This window comes from Pogona vitticeps, chromosome 9, assembly GCF_051106095.1.
Source record: "Pogona vitticeps strain Pit_001003342236 chromosome 9, PviZW2.1, whole genome shotgun sequence".
NCBI classification, from domain to species: Eukaryota; Metazoa; Chordata; class Lepidosauria; order Squamata; family Agamidae; genus Pogona; species Pogona vitticeps.
In genome coordinates, this window is record NC_135791.1 from 17,247,995 (window position 1) to 17,269,060 (window position 21,066).

Sequence of the window (21,066 nt, forward strand, 5' to 3'; positions counted from 1 at the left end):
ACAGTCAAGCCCTGACATGCACACATCAGCTAAAAAGCAAATGGCTAAGTACTTGGATTCGGGAAGAAAGGAAAGGGAAGAATATCAAAAGACAGGAGGGATGGCGGTATTCGGCAATCATTGGTGTGAGTGGGGGTGGCCAACCTCAGAGGACAAATATTAAGCTTCAGAACTCTGGTGTGGTCTTGAAGACTGCAAAAATGTTCCCTGGGGGCTGTCCTTCAACCCCCGCCCCCCCCCCCCGGATAGGGACTCAGGAAGTCTGAAATCTACCTCTACTTGGCCATAAAGCACATTGAGTATCATTAGACAAGGCGTTTTACTCTCAGCCTGATCTAATCTGCAGGGCTGTTGTGGTGGAAGGGAGAAGAGCCATCTATTTTCCCCAAACACATGAGAGGACATAAATGGAACTATAAAATAAAGGGGGGAAAAAGATGTGTTTCGGAATCCCAGAGCAACTTTTCATCCAGGCCAGCCCAGCCCCATCCGAGCTACCCTCCCAACGCTTCCCCTTTCCGTCTCTGAGACACTTTCACCTACCTGGGGGTTCTCGTTCTGCACAGCCGCCAGGTAGCTCTCCAGGGCGGCGCGGCGATTATCATTGAGCAATGCCACGACGCGGGCCAGATGAGTCTCCACCAGCCGCTGCCTCTCCCTTGCCACCTGCTCCTCGAGGGTCTGAAGTATGGACTGAAAGTGCTGGGGCAGCAAAGAAAATGAAGGAGACGCCCATTCAACGGGTGAACAAGTCAAGTCCCCATAGCCGGGCACATTTGATGCTACGGCCCTGCGGAAGTCAAGCCCGCAAAAGACCGCAAATGGGGTGAGGGGGGTGGGGTTAATTCAGGTCTAGCCATACTTCAACCCCCATCTAAAGGGACATAGCGGCATTAAAAGACAATATTTAAAGCTTCAAAATATGGGCATACAAAGGTGGCTTGCATCAATAAAAGACAGTATTTAAAGCAAAAAAGGCAATAAGTGTACAAATACTAAAAGGGATCCAAATACCACTGAGAAAAGGTAAACACGAACAATACTAAAAACACATTCAAAACAGTAACACGTAACAGTCCTTTTAAAAATCACACTCACACAGCCAGACATTGAGGGAAAGCTTGCCTGAAGAGAAAGGTCTTTGCCTGCTCGTGGAGGGACAGAAAAGATGAGGCCAGCCTGGCCTCCTGTGGGAGGGAGTTCCAGAGTCTGGGTGCAGCCACAGAGAAGGCCCTCTCCTGTGTCCCCATCAAATGCACCTATCAAGGTGGTGGGGCTGAGAGAAAGGCCTCGCCTGATGATCTTAACACTTGGAGAAGCTCATAATGGGAGAGGCAGTCCTTGAGATAGTTTGGACCCCCCAAGCTGTTTGGGGCTTTATAACTTAAAACCAGCACTTTGAATTGTGCCAAGAAATGAGTCAGGAAGCTTCTGTAACAGGAAGGTTATGTGATCCCAGTCTCTGTCAGCAATCTGGCTGCCATGTTTGGAATTGCTGGAGTTTCCTGACACCTTCCAGAGGCAGCCCCACGTAGAGCGCATTACAGTAATCTAGCTGTGATGGCACTAAAGCAAGTGTCACTACGGCCAGATGAGACCTCTCCAGGAATGGGCGCAGCTGCCACACTAGTTTTAACTGTGCAAAGGCACCCCGGGCCACTGCCAAAATCTGGGCATCCAAGCTCGGAGACAAATTGAGGAGCATCTCCAAGCTCTGTAAAACGCAACACTTTCCCAACATGTACAACGTTGTACAACCACAGCTGAGACAACTTAGTTTTTGGACCACAAGTTTCCACAGCTGTAGTCCAGGAAAGGGTGGAAGATCACCAGAAAATTCCATTAGCAACTAACTGGCAAATCAAGGTTCTTGCTCATGAGGAAAATTCTCACACAAACAGGAAGCTCGGCCCTTCAGGTGCATGGCTTTGCCACATGAGGAGACCAACAATGGAGGAAGGTGGGGCTAAGCACGGGCTCACACGGTGAGCAGAGCCAGGTATGAAACACTTGCCTTGATTAAAGGTAAAGGTAAAGGTTCCCCTTGACATTTTTAGTCCAGTCGTGTTCGACTCTAGGGGGCGGTGCTCATCCCGCTTTTCAAGTCATAGAGCTAGTGCTGTCACGTGGCCATCGTGACTAGGGAACGCCGTTTTACCTTCCCACTGAGATGGTACCTATTTATCTACTCGCATTTACATGCTTTTGAACTGTTAGGTTGGCAAGGAGCTGGGGCAAAGCGACGGGAGCTCACTCCGTCGCGTGGATTCGATCTTACAACTGCTGGTCTTCTGCACAAAGGCTTCTGCGGTTTAGCCCGCAGCGCCACCACGTCCCTTTGCCTTGATTAAAACAGAAGGCAAACCATTAACATTACAGCACACCTCAAAGGTTCCCAAAATTAGCACTGTTGCAAAAACAGCTATAAAAAGTAAGCTGAACAGATGGTTTTTAAAAGGAAGGGTTTAAAAACTTGGATCAAAGGCGCCACATGCAACTTGGGGGATAAAAATCCCACAGATGAGGGGTGACCACTGGAAAGGCCGTCCCTCTCATGCCCATCGGACGACTTGAGCAAAAGAATCAGGAAAACAAGGAAGGCCTCCAAAGTACAATCTTCTCTGAACCTCACCTCATTGAGAGCTTGTCTGTCGGTCTTTGGCAAGTTCTTTGCTTGGTTGTCGGCCTCAGCCCATTCCTTCATCACCTGTTAGATCGGAACAAAGCAATCATGGCTGATGTTCTTTCCACTAAGAGGCCTCCAAGCAATTCTGCTGCACAAGCCCACCACTTGCCGGTTCAGACCACCCGCTCGTCCCTTTCTCTCTTATATTCATTACAATTCAGACATTTACAGTAATTTGATATAATAGATATAGTTCAGGCATGGAAAACTTTTCAAGGGTTTATTGTTTCTTCTTGGGGTCTGCTATGGGTTTGCCCTCACGGGCCTCCCATGAAGCCAGAAATCAACTGCCAGTTTTGTAACTTTTTGCTTTTTTATTTATTTATTTATTTTGCTTTTTAAGGGGAAATGTCATCCTGGGTGGCTTATGAAACCAGAAAATCTTATTTTCCATTTCCTTTTCCTGCACAGTTTGTTCATAAGCTTCCTAAATAGACAGTGTATCAGGCCAAAACAAAAAATAAAGGCAAAAACGTTATGGCACCTTAAAGACTAACTGCTATATGTTAATCACCACGTCCCACTATTTTAATCGTAGAAATCATAGAAAAGTAAAGTTGGAAGGGGCCTACAAGGCCATCAAGTCCAATCCCCTGCTCAACGCAGGAATACAATTAAAGCATATCTGACAGGTGATTATCTACGTTTTTCTTGAATGCCTCCAGTGTTGGAGCACTCACCAACTCCCGAGATAACTGCTTCCATTGTCATACTGCTTTAAAAGTTAGGAAGTTTTTCCTGATAGTCAACCAAAATCTGGCTTCCTTTAACTTGATCCCATTGTTATGTCCTGCACTCTGGGATGATTGAGAACAGATCTTGCCCCTCCTCTGTATGACAGCCTTTCAAATATTTGAAAAGTGCTATCGTATCACCCCTCAGTCTTCTTTTCTTCAGGCTAAACATGCCCAAGTCTTTCAGCCTTTCCTCATAAAGCTTGGTTTCCAGTCCCCTGATCATCCTTGTCGCCCTCCTCTAAACTTGTTTCAACTTGCTAGCATCCTTCTTGAACTGCGATGTCCAGAACTGGACATAATGCTCAAGGTGAAGCCCAACCAGTGCTGAATAGAGGGGGACTAAGCTCCTTGCGGGATTTGGAAACTATACTTCTGTTAATGTAGCCTAAAATAGCATTTGCCTTTTTTGTAGCCACTTCACACTGTTGGCTCATATTCAGCTTGTGATCTATGACAATTCCAAGATCCTTCTCGCTCATAGTTTTGTTGAGCCAGGTGTCCCCCATCTTGTAACTGTGCAATTGGTTTCTTTTTCCGAGGTGCAGTACTTTGCACTTATCCCTGTTGAATTTCATTCTGTTGCTTTTGGCCCAGTGCTCCATCCTATCAAGGACAGTTTGAATTTTGCTTCTGTCTTCTAGGGTATTAGCTATTCCGCCCAATTTGGTATCATCTGCAAATGTGACAAGCATCTGTGGTCAAATTCACATCCTCAGACTAAATACACAGTGGTTGCATGAAGCCTGCAGGCTGCCCACTTTTGCTACTGACAGACAGACAGGCGGTAGACTATTGCCTTCAGATTTTATCGCCTTATATAAAGAGGACCAAATGATACGGCAAAGTTAGAAAAAGATCTAAAAATCCATTTTTTAGAGGAAATAAATTAGATATTCAAAACATAAACAAGCAAAAAAAAAAATCTGTCCACAATGTTCTCTTGGCTGTTCCTTGGTTTTGAGCCAGTCTTGCAATTACCTCGTTGATCTGTCTCATGCGGCGCTCCTCCAGGTCCATCTTGGCACGCAGGAAGTTGGCATGTTCATTCCCATCTCCAGGCATTTCAAAGTACACATCCACACCATCAGTGGGGCGAGGGGTTGGGGTTACTGAAAAGGGCACGAGACTTGTTTACACAGGGCCTGCCAATTTCCCCATCCAAAGCGACATACAGACCACGGTAGAGATGAAAGGTAAAGCATTAGGCAAACTTATACAGCCTCACATTAATTCATTAATTCGTTCGTTCATTTAAAATGTTTTTACCCCGCCCTTTTCCTTAACAAGGCAGCTTACATTATTAAGACAAAACTTACAGATAAAAATAGAAAGTACACAAACGCTAGACAGAGATCAAGCAAATGCCACACTAAGATATGATAAACCACCAAAACCAAGTTCAAAGCAGTAAGGTACAACGGTTCATTAAAAAAACCCACACAGGCAGCCAGTCATTAAGGGAAAGCCAGCCAGAAGAGAAAGGTCTTGCATGTGGAAGGACAGTAAAGATGGAGCCAGCCGGGCCTCCTGTGGGAAAGAGTTCCAAAGTCTGGGAGCAGCAAAAGAGAAGGCCCTCTCCTGCGTCCCCATTGAGTGAACGTAGCAGGAGACAGTCCTTTCCTGATGACCTTAACACCCAAGCAGGCTCATAAAGGGAGATTACTTGCAGCCAAGCTGTCTAGGGCTTTATAAGTTAGTACACGCATTTTGAATTGTGCCTGGAAATGGATTAGCAGCCAGTGGAGCAGCTGTAACAGGACAGTTTTGTGATTCATGTAACTAGAACCACTTAAAAATCTGGCTGTCATATAACATCTATGTTCGTAGATGTGCCATGCAAACCTTCCCAATGTTGAATGATACTAGAGGTTGGAAAAGTTCCTCTCTTTTTTTGGCCTTTACCTCCAAGACTCCCCCAGTCAGCATTCTCAGTGGGGAATTCTGCAATCTGTGGTCTACAAGGAACCTCTCCAAAGTCTAAAGAAGACAGCATCTACTACACCCCACAGACATTGCACAGCATCCTTCGGGCTCTTGGTTCAATGCAGACAGAGCCAGACATGCCCGCCTGTGCCCTCCTGTTCCGAGGAACGCACGGGCTCAATGCGTCTTCCCTTTGTGCCAGGAAGAGCCAGGTCCTGAGCAGCTCCGACACAAACATCCCATTGTGATGGAGGAGGAGACGTGACCAAGAGAAGCAGCTGAGCATTTCCTTCCCTGTGGCTGCTGGCTCCACACATCCCTTCCCTTCATGTGCCAACAGCTGGGGTTCTGCTGCAGAGGCGCCACCGGTTTCATCCTTTGGAATGACTCCAGTCGGCAACAATGGCCACGCTGAGGCACTGCTAGCTTTCTGGGATCCAGGAAGCCTTGAGGGTAAACATCCCACTCCAAGCCTCTCCCATCCTTGACACTGCTCTACTAGTTGTCCTTCCTTTGGGAAAGGACCAAAGTTGGGGAAGAATGTGGAGGTCATCTAGTTCACCTCGAGGCTTGGAAAATTACCTAAATTCTCCAGCCAGCAAGTCATGCAGCCTGGGGATTTTGGGTTTTGTAATGCAAAAAGGTAACTTTCCATGCTCTCCTTTCTTTTTCATAACCCCAACCAGCATGGCTACCCAGAGGCAGGGAAAGAGTGTGATCTGCTGCCTCTTCTCCTCATGCACCCAACCGCCTTTGCTCATTCAGATGGGATTAAGGAATAGGCAGCAAGACCTAGAAACAGGAGCGATGGGCTCAGGGAGTTCCCGAGCAGAGATGGGGAACCTACACTGTCCAAACGAGACCTGCAAGGGGGCCAAACCCAGCATCCAGTGAAGCCAGCCCCTTCACGCTGGCCTTGCCCTCCAGACGTACCTTTGACATCTTCTTCAGTGGTCTGTGTTGTGGTAGTGATCGTGGTTTGGGTGATGGTGTCATCGTAGTGATCTGGTTCCACAAAATAGTCATCCCAAGTAGCCGGGAAGGGGTCTGGGTCTGGGGCACTGTCTCCTGGGCCTTCCTCCTCCTCCTCCTCCTCCTCTTCCTCCTCCTCCTCTTCCACCTCTTCCTCTTCCTCCATATCCCCATCTTCCTCCATTTCCAAGCTCTCTTCTTCAGTTGGCATATGTCCTGTCGGAACCTTGTTGCTGTTTTTTTTTAAAAAAAAAGACACACCACTCAGTTAGAAGCTTCCCGCACAGATGCCTCCAGAAAGTGTAAGGAGACTTGAGAAGGTACCTCTCCTTATCTAATACTTGCCCAATCATTAAGGCTGGGGAACCCTTCTTCGTGTCTATAGAGGAACACAAAACAGGGCTATCTTGGCTATGTCCCTCAGGAGGAGCAAAGTCCTCCCTCTGGAGTCCTGACTGGCACCAACATTGTCTTCGTTTTAGCAATTAAAAACATTCATCCAAAAATGTGGTGCCTAGTGAGATTGGGGCTTCATCCTCATCTATCAATTTGTGGCTTCCAGTTCTGTTTCAGTTGCTGACATCTGAAAGTGTTTTTGGGTGAGATGAGATGGGCCTTTGTCTTGGTGTTTGCTCTGCTGTGGGGATGGTTTGGTTCACTCTGTTTTCGGTGATCCATTGACTTAATTGCTGGAGTGAACCAAACCACATGTAGAGGATTCCTACCCACACCTTTCTGGGCCCCTGGCAGAGATTCTCCTTTCTTGGTATGGGTATCATCTCTCCATTTGGCCACAGGCAGCTTCTCACATGAGAAGCTGCCTCCTCCTGTCTTCTTCTGCTTCCTGAAGGAAGTTTCTTGATTTATTTTTTTTAAAAATTATACAGTGGGACCCCATTTGGCCTGATCCAGCCCACTCCAATAGCCACCTATAGGCAAATCCTTACACCAGGGGTTCCCAACCTCAGATAATCCTGGACTACAACTCCCAGAAATCCTGACCAGCACAGGTGGTGGTGAAGGCTTCTGGGAGTTTGAGTTCAAGAACATTCGATTTGATTGGGAACCACGGCTTTAGACTGTTATAAAGTTTGTACCTCCCTCTTTGAGATATGGTAGAAATGTTTTTTTAAAAAAATAAATAAAAATCAACTGAAAAAACAGCAATCATGTAAGAAGAACATTGTGTTGAATCTTGCACAATTAAAAACAAATCTGCCAGTGACAGGATGAACTTGTGGTGTGTGTGCGGGGGGGGGGGGGGATTGTATTTTCCCACCTAGCAAAGTTCACCTTATATTCCAGATCTAAAGCGCATCCCTTAGAGAATAAATCAGTAAAGAGGGCAGATGGTAGTCTCAGCTTTGAGTCCCCTACTCACCTGTGCAGAGCATCCTCCCTCATATGGGCAAGCATCTGAGGAGCCTCAGTGACTTGTTCCACTTGGAGAGGGGAGGGTCGTGAAGGACAGCACACATACTCCACACCCCGGAAGCGATCAGCCCTACAGGGTAGCAGCATCCCATAGCTATGGAGCTCTAGGTCCTCAACACCGCAGGCCTGGGGACAGGAGATGAAGAACATCAGAACTTCACCCACTAGCTCAGTGGAACACTGCTAACTACAGTGAAGAATCCATACAGTTAAAGTTATCCAGATGATCTTTCCAGGCGTCGAAAACCACAGTGTATGAAGCTAGCAATGAGCATTTGGAGGTCAAGTCTTCCTCTCTCACCCTTAGTTACATCTGCACACCAGCTTCAATGCAATGATCCTGGTTTATATTAAGGCAGTTTGCTGTTACCTCTAAGCTGGGTTCATTTTCATTAATGAACCAGAAAAAAAATTATTAACAAGCCAGGAAGTTGGGAGAGGGAAGGAGAGACTGCTTGTCATGGTAAAATCATACCTGGCTTCATAAACCATGGTTTACAACCCATAGTTAATTCAAGTTGATACACCATTCAGGTTTACAAACCATGAACAAGAAGTGTATAAAGCTAGGGATTAATGTCCAATTTATATGCCCCAGTACAGGAAGGTCAATAAACCGTACTTTATAAACCATATATTTTATGAAGGCAAGAATAAATGTCCAAAGTGTTCCAAGAGTGTGACCTTCCAGTCACACAGTAGGTAAACCATGGTTTAGAACAGCTTGTCTGTTTTTGTTTTCAGTCCGCTCAACACACAACTTTGTACATTCACTCTTGGTTCCCTGGTAGGTGGAACCATGATCATATCTGCAGTTTGCAATTTCAAATCAACAGCAAGCCACAGTTAGAACAGTAATCAGAATAACCAACTTCCAACCCTTGTTTAGTATCTTTATTTCAGCTCCACAGAAGGGGTTCTTTGCACTGGTATTAAAGAGCACAGAAAACCATGATGTGGAATTATGTTTAAATTCAGCTTATTCTCATCTCTTGGGTGGAATAAGCAAACAAACAGTGAAAAGCAAAAACCCTACATCAAACAAGCAATAACAGAAAATGTACTTAAACTTCCCCACTGGTCAGGATATCTTTCACATCAGTCTTTCCCAACTTGATACTCTTCCTGCCCTAATTTTGCTCTCCCAATGAAGAGAAAGTTTTTGATATTATTTTGGTTCTTGCCAGTGAGAACTAAAAATTCTCTCCACTGTGGGTGACATGGAAAGAGATTTACCTTCCTCTCTCCCTGTATTTCAGGATCTTTCTGATAAAAAATTTAGAAATGTTTTCTGTGCACAAATCAGGTAGAAAACATGTTTGTTTGTTATGCCACTGCTGGTTAAAAAACCCCTGGTGTTTTTACTTTCTTGCAGAAATGAAAAATCATGAAGGGCTTAATGATTTCTTTTTTCAGTGGGATATCTAGAGGTAACCCCCATTTTCTTGTGAAGCACAAGGAATTTAGTGCGTATTTGTTACGTCTAACCTTTAATCACTGTCTGTGGATCACAGATGCTCTAATGCAGTGGTGTCGCACTGTGGCCCTCCAGATGTTCTTGGACTTCAACTCCCAGAAGCCTTCACCACCACCTTTGCTGGCCAGGATTTCTGGGAGTTGAAGGCCAAGAACATCTGGAGGGCCACAGTTCGACACCACTGCTCTAATGCAACACATGATGAGTGAGGAAGTGTTGAGTGAGGAAGGCTGCTTTATATATTTTTAAAGCTTAATTATTTATTTTATTTATTTTGCAAGATTCACTTGGGGAATGGACTACATGTTCACAATGATGAGCTCTAGAACTTTGCTTTAACTGCAAAACAAAACTGGCACTCTTAGGAAACTGAATCCAGTTGCCAGCATTACTTCTTCTGCACGGCTGTAGAACTGCAACACAGAGAAATCTGTTCACATCATGTCTTCCAGAGACCTTTTATCAGAAATCCACCAGGAGAGGAAAAAAGTACAATTTCTAGCGATCAAACACTTGGAATTTACATTATCCCTACATAGTTATAATTAAAACCAGACTGTGATTTTGGTATAAAAGAATATGTGTTGCAAACTCTTGGGAAACATCTTCGGAGCCCTTTCTTTGCTGGCAGAGCTTGGTTTAAAACATGCATCACCTTCACCCCTTCACTGAACTCAGTGAGTGCTCACCTCTTTGGCCACACTGTGCCAATACAGGTAGGTCTCGCACGAGTCCATTTTCTCATGGTGCAAAAATTTGCACTTGTCGGGCACGAGGAGGGCTTCACTCACAAACTCACCCACTGGAAAAAAAGGAAGCAGATGCCATTGCAAATTGTATTTCTCTACCATTATATTTCTTTATTTTGCCTTTATTTAAGGCAATGTACACAGTTGCCTTACAGAACCCTTGCAAAGTAAGTTATGCCCAATGTTAGCCAGCAAAATTTACAGCCAAGCAATGGGTTTTAAACACAGGTGTCCCTAAATCTTAGCCTAACTCAGTGATGAGGAACCTGTGACTCTCCATCAACGGCTGAACCCCGGTTCCCATCATCGTTGACTAGTACCCATGATGACTAGAACTGATAAGAACGAGAGTCCGACAAGACCTGCTGGGGCAGTTGCCCCACTCTTTAGGTACGGTGGACCAACCATCTGAGAGGAGAGAAGACTATTTAACACGAAGCCTGCTCACACCTCCAACCTGTTAATTATAATGCATGTACTTCTCAGAAACACCGCATATTGTAATCTATTCACATGAACATTTCTCACCTGATATCCTGGACATAGTAATTTGTGCTAAATGATTAACCCAGGAATCCTACACATGCTGGGGCTTATCCCCAAGTAACCGTGTAGCAAAAGTCTGGACACTTCCTCATCCAGAGTTAAATTCAATCCTATTTTAGCTTGAAGCACTTAAGCAGTAAAGATTTCCTATAATCTTGCCCTTACACCCGTTTTACAGATCTCCCCAGGGTGCAGATGGATGGAGAACGTGACACTTGCTGGACCCTCTGTGGCTGCTCTAGACTTTGAACTTACCCACACACTGGTAGGGTACAACGATGTGCTGATGGCCTTTGCATCTGGGCCGCCCCTTTTTGCACCAGTTGTCAATTGTGACTGGCTGGGTGCCCTCCACGGCACCGGTAATCTGCAGCTCTGGATAGACCTGAAGGAAAAGGGACAATCTAGGGTTACTGACAATGTGAAAAGTCAAGGAAATAAGCAGGAACATATCCGAGTGACCACACAAATCTTTGGCTTACAGCAAGAAGGTCAGTATTACAGTAAGGGTGGTGTAAAAGTGTACGGTCACCTATTACGGTTTGGCTTACATAGATTAATCATGGCAAATTTATAGGGGCTGCTCCACAAGTTTCAGTAGACTTGCTGGCTTCACACTTTACAACACACCGAAGTATAAGCAAAGTGCATGTATGATGAGACTGGATGGCCCTGTCAATTGCATTCAAAATTAAGGGTTCTGCTTGTACGGCTGGTGACAACTGCCTAATGCAAGTATAAAGTGCACGTGAGAAAGCAGCCAAACATGCAGAGTCCACTTTCATGGGAACAAAGATTCATTGTGAGCGCTACAGGCCAGACCTCAGAAGGATTACTTGTTTTGGACAACAACACCTAGAATGCCCCAGCCAGTATAGCCAGTGTTGGTAATCCCATTCTTAGCAGCCAGGGTCACCCCCCCCCCCAAATGTGAGAGAGCCACCCAGGTCACCAACCCCAAGGGCGCCCACCCTCAGAACTTCTGAGTTATGAGTTATACTTATGGAGTTGACTCACCAAATCCCCATTGATTCAATGGGCCTATTCTAATTGCAACATCCTACACTAAATGACACAATTTCAGCCACTTGTCTGCTTAAGACCTGTGGGCGGTGGCGGCAGCGGGGGGATGGGACCTGCCAGGCAAATGGATGACCACAACCCCAGACGTCTCTCAAGACAGAGGTAGGCAAACTGCACTCCTCCAGGTGGTTTTGTAATATATATTTTTTTATTTATTTATAACTATAACAAAAAAATCATATACATAAAACATATACACTTACAACACAATAACAGTGTTCCCCACCACCATATCCTCCAGGTGGTTTTGGACTGCAGTTTCTACCAGCCCTAGCCAATACGGTAAATGGCTATGGGTGATGGGACCTGCAGTCCAACAACAACTGGAAGGCCACACTTTGCCCAGCCCAGCTTCAAGGGGTGGGTTTGGCTATTTTCATCTCTCCCCCAACCTGTTTTAGGTTGTAGGAGGGCTTTTTCCAAAACTGAAGCAACTGGAAGTAACCTCTAGTTTTGAAAAGAGATCTCCTTGGGCCCGAAATAGGTCCATCTTCAACCCACCTTGGGCGCCCAATGCTCACAATGTCCCGTAAAGGTTGAGGAGGGTTTGACTGGCCATTTTTAGGGAAAGAGCAGATGTGGGGTAAGCCCTAAGAAGCTCTTTAACAGGAGACTCATTCCTGAGCCCTGGTTGTGCCTCAGCTCAATGCTAAACAATAGCACACTACATGGCTATGCATGGGCGTGCGAGAATAAGGCCGTGCACCAATGCTCCCAATGCTCACCATGTGCTTGAGGGGCTTAGAATCACTCCACTCATGATGGAATGTGCAAATCCTTAAATCGTAGGCACCTGACCCGTGGTTTAGACTCTGAAAGATTTAGCTAACCTGCCAACCATCATTTTCAAGGAAGTAGCCAAGTTAAGTCTAATGCAGCAAAAAAACAACAACCCAAAGTCTTATGGCTTGTTAAAGATAAATACATTCTATCCGGCATAAGCTTTCAGGGACTATCTGATGACTTTCATGGCTGTAGTCCATGAAAGCTCATATTATAATTTTTAAAAAATGTTACTCGTGAAGGTGCCACAGGATGTTGGTTTACACAAGCCAAAAACATTAACTGAGGACTCAAGCATAGAGGAGGGTCCTCAGAGAGCCTGGTATGCAGGGATAATAATGCACAGAGGGATAATATTTCAAAGATGAGCTAGGCACATTTATTATGTTCTTGTTGGGAGGTCTGTAGCCTGTTTTTCTTCCAAGGATCTCCGAATAGCGTGTGCAGAGGACTCAGGTAGACTTTCCACCCACTTAACTGACTTGCTTGGCTTCATCGGGTGACTTATCTCTGACATCCAGATTAAGGAAGGATCAGGCAGCGGCGGGTGATGTGAAACCTGCTGGGAGTGATGCTGCCAGCCAGAGTAGCCAATACTTGGTAGAGAAACTCCAACAGGTACCACTGGACTAATTGGATTTAGAGTCAAAACAGATTTAAACAGATGTAGATAGAAATGGTGAGGATAGCAACAGCTGGAGATAGCCTAGTAGGATGACAGGCCGAGTGTGGTGTAACAGTTCAAACACTGGGATGGAGACTGGGACTTGGGGGAGATCTAGCCTGTAGACCTCGTTAAGCCACAAAACAAATGGTATCGCCATGAGCCAGCCAGTCAGTCTCTCTCTCTCTCTGTGATCTACCTCACAGGGTTGCTGTAAGGAACAGGAATGAAGCAGGATTTAGGAGGAAAGTGCATGGAGGGAAGAGAAGAGGACCTCTGTAAGTAGCTTTGTGACTCAAGGGGACACATGCGTATAACATATGTCGTACCTCCTGGCAGTAACTCCGGATCTCTTCTGTGGTGCGGAAGCAGGTGTGGGTGCTGGAGGCATCAGGTTCCCAGTGCCCTGTCTGTACATTGAGATGCAGGACTAGTTTCCCACAGAACATGGCCACCTGGGGAGTCCCCAGGGCCGGGCCAAGCGCTGCTCCCGTGCCCTGCAACACATAAGAGAAGAGAAGACCGTCTGGCAACATGTTTCACAAGAACAACAACAGGCAAAAGGGTTTACCTCAAACCAGAAGTGGGCAAAGGGCAGTCCTCGAGGTGGGGCTGGACTGCAATTCCCATCAGCCCTACCCAGCACAGCTTAATGATAAGGAACGCTGGGAGCTGCAGTCCAATCGTATCTGTCCATACCTGCTTTAAGCAGTTCCCTCTTTCCTTGCTGGCAAGCAGGGTAAGAGGGTGTTTGGGGGCAGACCTGGAACGAATGACATATTCAGGCCATCCCAGCCCCTAAATCTTCACATCTACCTGGGCTTTCACTTCCTATTCTTCCCCTCTCTTCCCTCCTGTCTCTGTTTGCACCATCTCTCTCTCTCTTCTCCTCCTCAGCAACCACGGGGATGTTGTTGCTGTGGTAACCGCTCCCCATGGAGTTGCCAGATCTTCACTGTTGCCATGGAGACCAGCTCCCAGATGGAAATTAATACTGCATCACCAGCCCCTCCTTCAGCAGCCGTTTCTCTCCTTGGGCCCACTCCCACCAGCCAGAGAGACCTCCTCCTCGCTGTCTCTCTCTTCCCTGCCTTTCCTTCTTTTCTGACATCCCACTCTCTCCTCTGCCACTTCTCCATCCTCCTCATGTCCACACCCTAAAATGTACCCCTCCCCTCAGCTCCCTAAAGCCCCTCTGTCCTCCCACGGGATATCCACCCACCCACCCACCCCTCGAGCGTATAGCCAGGCAGGTTCCCGCAGCTGGCACCGACTCCCCTCGCTGGGCAGCAGGTGCTTGCTATTGCCTGGCTTTCCTCTCTCTTTCTCCCTCTTTGCACCCAAGAGGCCTCAGACCGCCGAACCACAGAGATAGCTCAGCTCAGTTCTGAACAACAGCCCTGTTTTCTTAACGTTCCTCTTGTTGGACCAAAAGAACAGACAAGGACTTATTCACCCCTTGTGCCCAAGTTAGCACAAAAGAAGAAGAGATAATTCCATGTCTGAGCTAGACATAGGAGTCTAAGTAAGGACCCAAGTCCTGGAAGGAATTGCGGAAGTCCAAAAACTAGAGAAACAAGCAATGCCACAGCCCAAAGATGGGGCAACGGAAGCACAAGGGGAGAGCTTGTTTGAAGGGTCTACTTAGGAAGAAGCCTGGGGTAAAGTCAAGATGCCTTTGGGACCACGGGTGTGTGTGTGTGTGTGTGTGTCCTAGAAACCACAGCAATGGGTTTGGTATAGGTTAGCAGAACGGCAATCAAGCTGCAAAATATTTTTTTAGTGCCACTCCCACTCTCTCTGCAGCCCTAGTGATTCCTGAATCTAACAGCCGGGTCTCCATTTCCTGCCTCTGCTAGACGGACAAAAGTGACACTTTGCATGAGAAAAACTGGGAATTCTTTCCTGACTGATCCCCTTCTCCCTAAAACAAGAGGCGGAACAGAAATGGGGTGGGTGGGGAGCCAAAGAAGAAGGTAAGAACAGGTATGCGTGCCAGGTATATATAGAGCCTGTATTTTCCCCTCTGGAATCAAAGAAACAGAATAAGCAAGTGGGGGTGTGTGTGTGTGTGTGTGTGTGTGTGTGTGTGTGTGTGTGTGTGTGTGTGTGTGTGTGTGTGTGTGTGTGTGTGTGTGTGTGTGTGTGTGTGTGTGTGTGTGTGTGTGTGTGTGTGTGTGTGTGTGTGTGTGTGTGTACACACATGTATAAGGGGGACAACAATGGAGAAGTGAGGCCTGGATTAAATTGGATTCCGTGGCTAAGCTGGTGCTGTGAGCGATTAAGCAGCTGCTGCAATTTGGTTGAAGGCTGACCTCCCTCCAGGCCAGGGTGGAGTGCGGTTAGCCATCGAACACACGCAGGGGAATGGAGGTGGGGGGGGGAATGGAGGAGCAAGGGGTCTGGGTGTCGCTCCTCCGATCGGCACCCTGCCCAAGAATCTGAGGGTGCGCACGATGGAGGCGAGAAGGGGCAAAGGACGACAAAGGCTTTGCTGGAAAATGGAAGCTGGAGCCAGCGGCACAGAAGAGGTTAATTGGCATCAGGATTAATAAATGCAGCGCTAATCCCCCCCCTCCTACTCCCCCTCCACAGCACTTAGTGAGATGAGATAGAAGGGAGGGAGGAGAGGAAGCTGTCCACCTGTTTTTCCCTTCCCACTACCCGGCCAGGATTTTTTGTGGGGGGGGGGAATGGTGGGACAAGCAATGCATAAAAAAAGCAAGGTGGAGGCAAGGTGTTTTGGGAACAGCCGAGGGGACTTCTCAGCTCTCTCCCCCGGAGCAGGTTAGAAAGAGAGTTAAAGCAGAAGGCCAAGAGAGGCAGGAGGTGTAGGGCGGGGTGGTCTGTAAGAAGCGTGGGGCTAAGAAGAGAGACGGAAAAGGCTTATCATGTTTTCTCGGGCATCCCTTGGGCTGCCCTCCCCACCCCATCCCTCTCCTCCCTCCAGCTGATTGAGTCTGCTCAATGCATCCTCTTTAGCTCCAGCTGGCTGGGCTGAGATGGAGGAAGGGTGGGCTGGTCGCCAAACAAGGAACCGTGGGGGGGGGCTGCAGCGAGAGGGAGGACCGTCCTCCTTCATTCTTGCTAGCCAGAAGAATAGGAGAGAGGGTGATGAAAAGAGAGCCTCATATTTCTGGGGCACCTTAACCACCAAGAAATGAGGATGACTAGGTTCTTTTAACCTGGCACTTTGCCTTGGGTACAGATAATAGATTGGGTCCCTTTTCCAGACTTGGAGGAAGGACAATTTAACTCTACCGCTCCCCTAAGAGCTATATTCTTTAACTGGGGCCCTGCTCAGTTCGTGACACCAAAGTGTGGGGTAGACTAAGACCAATGAAAAAGGAAAATGCCAAATTATAATTGGTACTGTTGAGTTTACCAGGGTAGCTATGGGCTGCCACAGGGTCCAGCAAAATCCATCTCAAAGGACTGAGCTAACTTCCTCCAATTATATGGCCCAGTGCCAGTTCTGATCAGAAAGAAATGAATGTTTTGTACCAAAAGGATGAATTTCTCTCCAGACCTATCAACAGCCAGGAAGGAAAGGGGAAAAGATGAAATCAGAAAGGTCGAAGTAACCTCAAAGGTCATTTAGTCCAATCTTTTTTTTAATGCTTTTTTACTGAAAATATTTCTACCCCACCTTTCTCCTTAAAAAGGACGCAAGGTGGTTTCTATCATTAAAAGGCAATATAAAAGCGGACAACAGTGAGTGTACGGATACTTTAAAAGGATCAAGCAAATGGCACACTAAAAAAAAACATAAGCAATCCATTGTCAAGGCAGGAGAAACTGCTTGGATTTCAAGTGCCCTAATCCACATGGTGATTTAGGAACAACGACCAAACTGCATTTATAGTAGAAGCATTTAAGTAATTCTTTCCCCCTAAAACATTATTAAGCCATACATGGTTTGAAAGCTGCTGACCATTTCTCTTCCACACTGTGAAAAAGGTTACATGCCTTCCAAACACCAGTAACTGGACAGGCAAATCTAAGAAAGGCATGGGCTAGATTTTGGCAGGTAAGGCCTTCTGCACCTCTTCTCTCTAACACGGCGTTCGCTGGAACTCCCATTAGGGTTCTTTCTAGCTAACAAGACCCTGAGGCTTGCTTTGTTGGGATACAGTATCATCCGGTACATCAAAGCCCAGTAGTCTGTAATGTCTGCAAACTGCCACCAGCCAGATGCTCCACAACAGCCTGTGATACAACTGACAGGCCCTGTTGCTTGTCCTGATCCTCTAGCAATGAGGTACAATGACTCTAATCCATGGAAGCTCCACTTTGGCTTCTCATCACTAACTGATAGACAGTAGGGCAAGCAACAAAACATTGCAGTGTAGAGTTTTCTCCTCTTCAAGAGTTTCAGCCAGCCATGCCCTCTTGCAGGAAACCCCATTTCATTTTGCTTCAGTCCACCCCACCCCTGGCCATCTCAGCCTTCAGTATTTTGAAGCCAGTAAGAAGACTTTATTAAGTTTTGGGAGAAATCATCTGCTTTGGTTTATCTACTTCCAAAGAGTTTTCCCCAACCCTTAAAAGGGAGGGGGGTACTTCTGTCCAAAGTCTCAGGTTCCTTTCTATTGTGCATGGAGTTTGGTAATATTAGAATCCGCACTTAGAATATGTGTTTCCTAACAAAAACCCATCTTCTGTTATTTCTTTTGCCCATGATCTGAGTAGGACAGGGCTCAGCTGAAAGTGGCAGGTAGAGGATTGCTCTCTCTCACACACATGCACAGGCCACAGGCTTTTAGAACCTTGTACGATCCTATTTAGAATCTGTAAATATCAGCATCATTAAAAAAAAAAAATACAATAAAAAGCAGAAGCTTTGAAAACTCGGGCCTTAAAAGTAATTCATCTAAGGTCTGCAAAAATCAGCAACAAAAAAGTCCAGGTCAGGAGCATGGAGATCCAGTGCAGAACCTGGGATGGGGGGGGGGGGGAATGTGATCACACTTCTCCAAGTTAAAAACAGCAAGCACAGCATGTGGCTGCCCAGCTGGCATTCAACCCAAGAGATCCGCCAGAGAACAAGGAAGTATCACCAATCTGTTATGTTGGCAAGCCTGCTTAGCGCTGTAAATTTCACCCACCACTGCAAACACAAACCAAGTCTTCTCTGACGCAACCCAGCCACCCCCTAGTCAAAGCTGCAGACCATCCTGCAAAAGGAGCAAGGGGGGGGGAAAGAGAAAATAAGCCAAGACTCTTCCTCCCCACCCACCAGCTACTCCAACTCAGAAATGGCACCAAAAAATTATAAATAAATCAAGATTTCAAGCAGGGACCCTCCTGCTAGGAAATGCCAAGCGTTCTGCTTCAGCAAGGCCCTGGTGGGAGGGTAAGAAGATGATCCTGCACCAACATCAGTGAACCCAACTGGTGAAGGGGGTCTCTTCTTTGATTTAGAAAGGAATCATAACCTTTTCGGCATAACCCACTCATTATAGCACCTTCCTCTGAAAGAGCAGGCCCTTCAACGAGCCAGCCAGGATGAAGGGTGGCCCATCCAGTCCAGCTCCGGGCTGAGGGAAAAAGCCGACTATGCCTAACAATACAGGCCAAACGTAAATGCGACACAGGAAATCTACTGCTAGACCTCTTGGGTGCTTTTCACGGCTTTTAAAAATAAAGGCAGATGCAAGGGGCTGTGAATTTACTTGATGCAGAGGGTATTAAACCAACCCCCCCCCCCCCCAATTAAGATTCCCCCAGCAAATGACAGTGGGAGAAAATGCTGTTATAGATTTCTACAGACCGGGCAGATACCCAGAGCAGGATCACAGACAGGGCAGCCATGGCGAGAGCGCTTAGGTTGCAAAAGACCACAGAGGGCAGCCGTTTGACGACGCAGATGGAAGATGCCAATCAGCACCAGGCACCATGGAGCCCGCCGGGCTATCCCTGCCATACAGATGAGAAATATTCTGCCTTCGGGCCCCAACCGAAGGCAACTGTCTTTTTTCAGCAAGCCTTTATCTTTTGACATTTTAGTGGAGCCTTTCCACATCTTGTCTTCCAGCCTCTACTTAATGCTCATGATTGTGCTTGATGGGAAAATAAAATTGAGGAGGCCTATCCGTCTGGGCTGGTGGATCACTTAACACCCCTCCCCCTGGGCAGTTGCACCATAAAACGGCATAAAACCGCCTGCCTCAGGCCGCCAGCGGCTCTTGGCCAGCATGGAAAAGCCCCAGACACTGGACCGTTTTTAAAAAGGTCCTACATTTTTACCCCCAAGCAGAGATGCTTGTGGGGTTTTCTATGTCAGGCGCCAAAATTACCTGGCTAGATTGGGCGCCATGGAACTTGCCCTAGCAGAGAAGCCACTATTTGCTGTTTCGCCTCAGACACCACAATGGCTTGAGTGGGCTCTCCTTCACACAATGGGTCAACAGGACCCTCTTGCAAGCAAGCAGGGAAACAAGACAAAGAATCGTGAGAGGCAGGAGGAAAACCTCCAAAAGGAGGTGAGACCCTCGCTCCTTTTTGGAATGGGGAGTGGCGGTGGAGGGGGGGCAGGCTCTCAGGCGCCCGGCTGGACGGTGATGCCCCACCCTGGAGGCAGAAGTCCCGATGTGTCGTTGTGAGGGGTGGGTCGAGAGAAAACTGGAGGAGAGGATGTCCTGCTATAATCCCATTACCCCTTTTGACGTGGCTGAACTCTCACAGCAGCCAAGGTGAGACATGGGGTGGAGCATACCTGCTCCATGTACCTTTTCTTTTTTTTGCCAAGAGGAATCGGAGCACTAAAGGCAAACAACAAAAAACAGATGCCAAGTTCTACCTAAGGCTTGGCACCAGGAGCACAAGGCGATGCGGCGGGTGAGGGCTGGGCTGGGCTCTCTCCCCCCCCCGTTCCCCCAGCCATCTGCTCGCTTGGCCACCGAGGGCTCCTTCCCTTCCATAAACCCTCCAACGCAGCCCCTCCAGGCACGGATTTCTTGACGGGACCCCCTAATCCACCCCTCCCCTCCCCTTCCCGGTGCCTCCAGGGCCAGGCCGTCTTGACCGAGGGGAGGGGAGCGGGGACCCCCTCGGAGAGCGGCCCTCGCTTCTCCACGCCGGTGACCTTGGGCGGCCCGCCCCAACCTCCCCCCCCACTCCGGCGTGCCCCCCTCTCCCCGCCGCCCCCCTCCCGCCCCCCCCACGAGAGGCAGCCTAGGGACGCCCCGTCGAGGCTCCGCTCCCCCTGCTGCCCGGGAGCCCCCGCCGCCCGCCCTCCCGCCGCCGGCCGCCCGCCCCCTCGACGGGGCTCACCTGGGTGTTGGCTGCGGCGCCGGGCCCGCCGCAAAAGCCCAGCAGCAGCAGCAGGAGCAGCAGCGCCGGCGCCCGCAGGCTCCGCGCAACCCCGGCGCATCCCGCCGCCGCCGCAGCCCCACCGGCCATGGCTCGCTCCCTCGCCCGTCCGCGCTCCCTGCGGGCCGACGGCTCCGTCCTGCGGCGGATCCTTGGGTTTGCGGGGGGGTGTATTTTTTCAATCCCCTCCCGTGAAGGCAAAGAACCAGGACGCGCGGGAAGGATAACGACGACGACGACGACGAATCCGGTCGCCTCCCGAAGCGCGGCTGCACCAGCTCGGACGGCCCCCCCGCCCCTCCGCTGGCTGGGCTGTGACAGGCGGCGCTCGCGGGCCCCGTCGCGGGTGCGGCTCCTGCGGCTGCCGGATTGCCTGCCTGCCCGCCTGCCTGCCTTGCTCGCCTGCTGCTGCTGCTGCTGCCGCCGCCCCCCCCGCCCCGCCTCTGCCCAGCCCCGCCTCCGCTCGCCCCCTCGGCCCCGCCCGCTCTGCCTGCAGCGACGTCACGCCCAGCAGGGAGGGGCCGGAGCCGCGGCGGCGGCGGTGGCGGGACCAGGAGCAGCAACAGCAGCAGCAGCAGCAGCCCGGGAGGCGGGCTTGGCTGTCAGGCGGGGAGGCGGGAAAGAGGCGGAGGGGGCGGGCGGTGGGTCGGTGGGTGAGTAAGAGAGTGAAGCCCACGGGGTCACCGGCTTGCGATCCG

The 21,066-nt window shown here is 48.6% G+C and overlaps 1 protein-coding gene across 5 annotated transcripts in view; it reads right to left on the reverse strand.

The window, feature by feature from the left end:
• The window catches only part of APLP1 (amyloid beta precursor like protein 1), a 55,199-nt gene extending 34,596 nt beyond the window's left edge, over positions 1-20,603 (reverse strand). For 4 of the 5 annotated variants that reach the window (XM_078380238.1, XM_072979903.2, XM_072979904.2 and 1 more), the window contains exons 1-9: positions 20,330-20,603; positions 13,384-13,551; positions 10,780-10,909; positions 9,919-10,031; positions 7,700-7,878; positions 6,280-6,551; positions 4,402-4,532; positions 2,633-2,707; positions 544-702 (exon numbers count right to left, since the gene is read on the reverse strand). In XM_078380238.1, the coding sequence (XP_078236364.1) occupies positions 544-702; positions 2,633-2,707; positions 4,402-4,532; positions 6,280-6,551; positions 7,700-7,878; positions 9,919-10,031; positions 10,780-10,909; positions 13,384-13,551; positions 20,330-20,458 (1,356 nt within the window). In that variant the 5' untranslated portion in view covers positions 20,459-20,603. Of the gene's footprint in view, positions 1-543; positions 703-2,632; positions 2,708-4,401; positions 4,533-6,279; positions 6,552-7,699; positions 7,879-9,918; positions 10,032-10,779; positions 10,910-13,383; positions 13,552-13,870; positions 13,957-20,329 lie in introns of those variants that run through there. The other variant, XM_078380239.1, reaches the window with a different exon arrangement.
• Between the last annotated feature and the right edge of the window lie 463 nt (positions 20,604-21,066).